The sequence below is a fragment of the Ctenocephalides felis genome, unplaced genomic scaffold, assembly GCF_003426905.1.
Source record: "Ctenocephalides felis isolate EL2017-DRISC unplaced genomic scaffold, ASM342690v1 CF-g0.4_SCAFFOLD_02493, whole genome shotgun sequence".
In the NCBI taxonomy this organism is placed as follows: Eukaryota; Metazoa; Arthropoda; class Insecta; order Siphonaptera; family Pulicidae; genus Ctenocephalides; species Ctenocephalides felis.
The window spans coordinates 61,378-69,298 of record NW_020538647.1 but is presented as its reverse complement, the minus strand read 5'-3'; the positions used below and the strand labels follow the sequence as shown (position 1 = coordinate 69,298).

Here is a 7,921-nt window from a genome sequence, read left to right as displayed (position 1 = left end):
CATCATAATTTATTTTATTTAAATTTTTATAGGATTTTGACATATTTTCCAAAAGCTGATGCAGCCAGTGTAGAGGAACATGACAGGGAAGGGGAAGGTGATGAAAGTTTTCCAGATGAAATAATGAAACTCACAACGGTGTAGACTCTCAGTCAGACAGTGATGCAGAGTCAAGTACTGCTGATGGAGAAGCTGCACCGAAAAAAAAAAGAAAAACTTGGATTTCGTGATAGGAAGGTCAGAGACTGAGCAAAATAGTTATGTATATTGTTCTAGTGAAGTCTATATGTACCTATTGTACGGTTGTACCTATTTGATGCACAAATTTTTAGGAATGTATGCATTCTTTTGAGTAATTGTTATTTTAAGATTTCATAATCAATATTTTTTAAATTCATATGTTGCATATATGAAAAATCTATATTCTGTCGTATGTACTAACAATAAGTTTAAAACATGCTTGGTGATATGCATAAAATTCAAGAAATATTGCATTAAAAATTTAAATTTTCATGAAGATTATAGAATATGAGAATCGGATGCGAGCTTACTCTACTCCAGACAAAATTTTTCGATATTTTGCAACTATAAGATTATCTCAGGAAAGTGGTGCCGAAGTCTATATGACTCCTGATGACTTTCTTAGAGCTATTACACCAGGAATGAAACAACCTGATGGTAAATAATAGTTTTACCCAGAAGGGAATGACTTAACGTCTGGATATCTATTTGTCTTATATTTATTAAGATTTGTATTGTAAAATTTTATAATTTCTGGTCTGTTTTTGCATGAGTAGAAATTTGTTTTGCTTTAATCTAGCTTCTTGTATTTTGTTTTATTTTGCTTACAATTATGAATATATTTAAAAGATGTGATTTCTTGAATTTTGTGTATAAAAATTAATTTAAGTTTTGCATAAAAAATTAAAACTCTTCTATGCATGTATATATTGTGATGCAAATATCAATGAATACAATAAGTTATAAAAATCACTAGTTTTTTATTTTTTTCTATTTTATTCAGCATTTATAATTTAGCAAGCTAAAATATGCAATACTTTGTGCTTCATGTTTTAAATATAGTAAATTTTGTGATGTATTGTTTTTTTATTCAATGGTGTTTGCATTAAAAATAATCATTTTGCTTTGCATGTAATCTTATATGTGCTACTGTAGATAACAGAATATGAAAATCGAATTCGGCAGTTTTCTACACCAGAAAAAGTATTTCGATATTTTGCGACATTACAACACAAACATAATGGCGAAATTTTGATGACACCTTCAGATTTTTTGAGAGTTATTACTCCTGGAGCAAGACAACCAAGAGGCATTGTTACTTTCATATGATGATTAGTTTTAAAGCTTCTTGCTATTTCAAAGTAGCATATACTTAAACTCTTAGTTATATATGTGGAAAGAATATTCTCTTAATACACAAAACTAACTTAATAAAGTTTTGTTTAAGAAAGCATGAAGTTTATTATATTAATTTCTTTGGCATTTCATTCACATAGTTATAAATGTTACATTGAAAATTCACCTAATTATATTTGTTCATAGATTATATTATTTTTATGTTCAAACTCGTGTTACATACATATATATATATATATATATATATATATATATATATATGTGTATGTATATGTTTGTTCTAATATCTTTATATTTTTTTGCAGGATTAGGATTAGATCAGTACAAGAAATATGACCCAAAGGTAAATAATTTTTGTCATGACATTTAAATTCATAGTATTTTGATGTAATTATCTTCTTCGTAGGATGTCAAAATCAATCTTGACTTGTCTTTAGAAGAAGATAGCATATTCTATAAGCTAGGTTCCGCTGGTCTGATAACATTTTCGGATTACATATTTCTTTTAACAGTATTATCAAGTAAGTCGCCCAATAATAAAAACATGACAATGTTTACAGATTAATTGTAATTAATTTATTGTTACCTTTCAGCATCACGCCGGCATTTTGAAATAGCTTTTCGTATGTTTGATATAAATGGTGATGGTGATGTTGACAGCGATGAATTTGTTCGAGTAGCTACCTTAGTCAGAAACCAAACCAGCATTGGAACTAGACACAGAGACCATGCAAATACTGGAAACACATTCAAGGTATCCAATTTTTTTCAATTTTGACATTCATTGTTAACTATAATTTTTTTTAGATATTGGGTTTTACAAAGTTAATTACTATTTAGGTTTACATTTTTTAACCTTTAATTTTTAATATTTGATGATAGAGTGCTCATTTACAATTATTTTTATTATGCTGTTTAGTCTTTTTGTAAAACCCAATATTCATTCAGAATATATAATACTTATAAGTGGTATCAAATAAAGCTGTAAGTTTTAATTTTTTATGATTTTCTCTACATTTTAACTATTTCTTTTCTTCATATTATTCTAATTTTTTTTATTCAAAATAAAATTATTGAACTAATAGATATATTACAATATGAATATAACGTTAATATTTGTGGACTTTCTTTGATTGATTTTTGCATATTTTATGGATAATGAATGATATATCGTTATTTTTAAATATTAATGAGATTTGTAAACCAGTAATCCTTACCAGTTATAATGAGTTTTGGTTAATACTGCAATGACTTATAATGAACATAATAATTTATATTGATATATACACATGCAACAAAACAAAAGCTGAAATATGTTATATGTGATCTGTACTCTCTCACTTTCCGAAAAGCCTTTCTTATTTGTGCTATAATCTTTAATCTATCCTATAATATCCTCTTTTTCTAAATTTTCTGATTCGACTGTTAATTTCATAATAATCGTTTTATGTAATCTTTGTTTTATATTATTGTCAGTCATTGTTTTGTTGTGGAATGCATTTGATATAAAATTAATGTGCATAATCCAACCCTTTCTCACACTTACCTTTCTGATAACGATTTCTAGGCAGCAGAAAAAACACTGGTATGTCATAATTCTCTTTTGGATACAGTGTAATTCCAATGTAGTAATATTTTATTAACTAGTGCATAGAAATGCTCAAACAAGCACAGTTTAAGTAGATGTATTAAATATATATTTTATTTAATTTTCACAATGCCTGATACATATTTGAGTTTTAATCGTCTTTACAATTCCCAACAGTTTAAATTAAAATTGTAAGATCTTGTGGTCTGAAGGCTAAATTTGAGGATTCTCATTTTTAAAGTTTACCAATTTATCTGTAATAAACCTTGGTCTGAGGTCTGTCTTTGCATATATTTTCTTTTTACTCATATACTATAGTATACATAATTATTATATGTTATACAGGGGGCATCGAAAATTTCGAAAGCTTTTGCAGGGGCACGACAAATAAAGGTCGGAAAATATTCTAAAATAAGAATAAATCTAAATCATAATTGGCTATCATAACGGATTCAAACTTATACAAATAATAATGAACTTGCAATTAACGTAATTAACATATCAAACATTGCACTATAGGTATTATTATTGCATGATCATTTGAGAATTAAATATTAAATTCATGTATTATTAGATCCCAAATGAAGATTGTGTAATTTATTAAAGTGTGGCAGATTTGTAAATAAGTGAATGCCTTGCAAAATTGAGCTCGACATGAATTTTCTTAAATATATTTTAACATTTATTATTAATACAGCATCGCTCTAAGAAGAATGTATGCTTTTTAAACACTTTTTCCTGCATTTGATTTAAAAACCTTATGAACCTTGTAGCTTTGTTAACAGATTGATGTGTTGCTTATAGTCACTTTTAACTTTTCTGCTTTACATGTGAACATGGATTGTATAGTTTGAGCATGATGTCGTTCTTCAACTATGTGATGTTAACTAAAGTTATCACTATTATGCATTGAATTTTTGGTTCTTACAATTTGAATGATGTGTTTCATTTAACTATGTGATTTCACCTTTTTTATCAAACTGAAAATTTAAGTACATACTTATATCAAAATGATTGCTTTTTTGACTTGATCCGATGCTGATGTTGAAGCAGAAAATATCTACTGTTGAATACGTTCAAAAGTTGTAAATTGCGCGTACGATATGCATGCGAGGTATATTTAGAAATTGATATAAGTGTAGTATATAATTTATCTGTTTTAAAAATGCTAAATTTTCTATTCTAAAAAGCGAGCTTCCATGCATCGAAATTAAATAACAAGCAAAGTGAACACGAAACATGTAGTTACTAATTTAAGTCTTGTAAATAAAAGCATGTATCTTCTTAGGTTCTACTTAAAATTAAGTGGCAACGTATATAAATTTTAGGGTGTAAATTCAGCTTTAACTACATATTTCTTTGGAGAAAACTTGGATCAAAAATTGACTATAGAAAAATTCTTGAATTTTCAACACGATCTTCAAAAAGAAATTTTATATTTGGAATTTCTGCGCAAAGATCCAGAAAATGGAAAAATTACGGAATTGGATTTTGCAGAACTTCTTCTTGCTTTTGCCGGTTATACAGAGAAAAAGAAGGCCAGGATGTTGAAGAGGGTTAAGAAAACGTGAGTTATTGTATTTACCGCATTGTGCTACATTGATAACTCAGCTTATTGTCGTTTATTTATTATTTTATTAGATTTCGAGGTGATGATAGTATCGGTATATCTAAAGAAGAATTTATGGATTTCTTCCATTTTCTAAATAATATAAATGACGTCGACACCGCTCTAACATTTTACCACATTGCCGGCGCTTCGATTGATCAAGCCACATTGAAACATGTTGCAAAAACTGTAGCCAGAATTAACCTCAGTGATCATATAATAAGAGTAGTCTTTACAATATTTGACGAAAACTGTGAGTATATGAATTTTTTTAATTAATGTAAATTTAATCAAATTAAACTTATTGGAATATTAACGTATCTGCAAATATTTTGTTTCTAATTTCAGGTGATAATCAATTGAGCAATAGAGAGTTCGTGTCGGTAATGAAAAATCGTTTACTGCGCGGTTTGGAAAAACCAAAAGATACTGGTTTCCTAAAATTATTATACTCTATACTGAAATGTGCAAAGGAAAGTAGACCCTCATTTTTTGACTAAATTTTATATTGCGTATACATTTTCCTAATAATTCTCTGTGTATATATATAAACTACTCTTTAATCTCGAAGATTTTACAGTTAATGATATTTACTTTGTTATTGAAGACGTAAATTATTTCTATTGTTATTAGCGAATTTTAAAAATATACTGTTAATATTTGATCATTTACATGTTGTACAGTAGATTCGTAACTATATATGTAAATGTATGTGAATTGAAAAGAGACTTTTAAATATGTTATTGATGTGAAGAAATTTTAATAATGTTGTTTTTTGAATAACAAGTATTGGTTAAAGAAAGCAGTATTTATATTTATCTTAATTTTTATGATTTATTGTTATATCACTACTATGTTCTGATTCTGATTACTTATTGTTTTTAATTGCATCACTCGAATGTTCGAAATTCGTTTCTGATTGATCGTGAACATCCATCCAAGTGCCATTTGAATGCTTCTATACACCGCTCTGTCTAGTTGCGTTGTTATGGCATTTAGCTGGATACTTCAACTAATCAGTTAATTATAGCATTGCAAATAGATTTATATTGATATTGGAACATGGTAGTAAAGTAATATATAAAATTTTTATCATAGCATTTATTTTATTTTAACATTTTTTCTACTTTCAGGTTATTGAAGTAATTATTTTAGAATATATTGATAATATTTATTTATAATTATCCCATCATATATCCTTAAAATTAACAAAAATAGGATTTTTTAAATTTTTATTGATGTAATGAATCTGGGCTTATATCCTATTTTCGTTGATATACTCCTCCCAATGTTTTCAACTATAAAAATTACATTGATATATCTGATTTAATTAATAGCTACTTTATATTTATACTAAATACATAATTTAATCAATTTCAGAACATGGTCGTAGAAGGCAGTCGTCATCTATACAGTTTTTCAAATTTGCTGAAAATGTCCGAAAGAATTATGTGAAACAAGCAATTCTTCATGTATATATAAAATCTAGTGGATGGAGTTCAGAAGATGTTTATTCACAAACATCTGTCAATCTTGAGATTTTGAAAGTAATTAAAAGTCCTAAACGGAAAGAATCGAATAATGCAAGATATTCAGTGTTTAACAATACGGTTGTTTTGCCATCAGTAGAGGGAAAATGGTATAAAATTAATATAACAAATGTTGTTGATGAATGGTTCAGATTTCCAAGAAATAATCTAGGGATTGAAATTATCGGTTTGGATCGCAAAGGAAAACACGCCGTTGTTCTTGATCACGATTTTGAGGATGGATCTATGGTAAATGTTAATTAATAAGTATTTGAATGCAAATTGTGATGCCATATTATATTAATAAGTTAAAAATATATAAATCTAACAATATCTTATTTCAGGTCTAAAATATATAAATCTAACAATATCTTATTTCAGGTACCTTATATAGAAGTTTATACCGAAGACGGGCGCCGAAGGCGATTCAAACGAGAAATAAGTAATGACTGTACCGAGGACTCGAACACAACGTTGTGTTGTCGTTTTCCACTAAAGGTTGATTTTGAAGAATTTGGATGGGACTGGGTTATAGCTCCCAAAACCTATGAAGCTCATTACTGTAATGGTGATTGCCCTTATATTTATTTGCAAAAGAATCCGCATACTCACATAGTTCACTTAGCAAGGCCTACGGGGTCTCCAGGTCCTTGCTGCGCACCTCGACAGATGAGCCCCATATCAATGCTGTATTTTGATGCAGATTTGAATATTGTTTATGGTACATTACCGGGAATGGTAGTTGACAGATGCGGTTGTTCCTAGTTGAATTGTGCAATCAATTTTTGTGATTTGACGCTTTTGGACTTTTTAGATGTTTTAAATATTTATATTTACTGCTAAGTTTTACTTTGATTTTTAATTTGTTAATATGATGAATTTGGTTTAAATACCATTATCATTTTAAAAGTTGGTGTTTGCCACTTCTACTATTTCAGTGCAATGTGTTTGTGTCGCTTAAAGAAGAAATATTGTGAACATTATTATATTGTGGCTCCAAAGTTTTTGGATCTTGCTATTGAATTTTTGGACCACAATATATTGTTTTAATATTCACAACATTTTTCATCACTTATGAGTATATATAAATGACTGATGATTAAGTTGTGCGTGCAATAGATTTAAATTATTTGAAAATTACTTCATTTATATCATAGGAACTATATTTCATGAGTCAGTTGTTGATATTGATGATAAATTGATTTATGAAATGTAATTTGTCTACTAAAATTACTTTAAACATTTTGCTCAAATGTTTTGTCGTACTGATGATTAAATCAAGTTAGTGAATTTTTATGCTTGGATTTTATTTAATTGGTTGGAGGTGTGAATGTAAACGAAAGACTGTTTATAATGCGGCCTTATATTTAGCTTTAGAATTTAGCAACCATATATACTTAATTACAATAAATTTAACAATACCGTTATTGTTACTATATTCTCTATGTTATATAATAGTACTTACAGATGCACAATACTATATACTATATCGATCTGAATTAAACAACCAATAATATAAACATATCAAATTACATTTTTTAGCCTCTGTCTCTAAATACAGAGATAACACAATTCGTTTATGTTTTGAATAAATTATTTATCAGCATTTTAATAATACAGATGAATGTTGTAGATTTATAATAATAAACATTTATCAAGAGTGAAGGACTAAAGAAAGATATGATAGTGTTTATGATAATTAATTTTTCAATTTGAGTACCAATATATATATATCTTAATCATAATGTTAAATATAATTTTTTTATGCTAGTGTTACAGATGTAAGATGTGTGTTACAGAGATGATTGTTTTCTAATT

General features: G+C 27.7%; 2 protein-coding genes across 2 annotated transcripts; both read left to right on the top strand.

The window, feature by feature from the left end:
* Window positions 1-162: 162 nt before the first annotated feature.
* Window positions 163-5,312, top strand: LOC113380969 (calcium uptake protein 1 homolog, mitochondrial-like). Its single transcript, XM_026619987.1, has 8 exons — window positions 163-237; window positions 519-678; window positions 1,683-1,720; window positions 1,784-1,898; window positions 1,971-2,131; window positions 4,294-4,532; window positions 4,607-4,827; window positions 4,923-5,312. The coding sequence occupies exons 1-8, from the start codon at window positions 163-165 to the stop codon at window positions 5,072-5,074; spliced, it is 1,161 nt and encodes a 386-aa protein (XP_026475772.1). The 3' UTR covers window positions 5,075-5,312.
* Window positions 5,247-6,939, top strand: LOC113380968 (growth/differentiation factor 8-like). Its single transcript, XM_026619986.1, has 3 exons — window positions 5,247-5,256; window positions 5,955-6,352; window positions 6,485-6,939. The coding sequence occupies exons 1-3, from the start codon at window positions 5,247-5,249 to the stop codon at window positions 6,866-6,868; spliced, it is 792 nt and encodes a 263-aa protein (XP_026475771.1). The 3' UTR covers window positions 6,869-6,939.
* The last annotated feature ends 982 nt before the right edge of the window (window positions 6,940-7,921 follow it).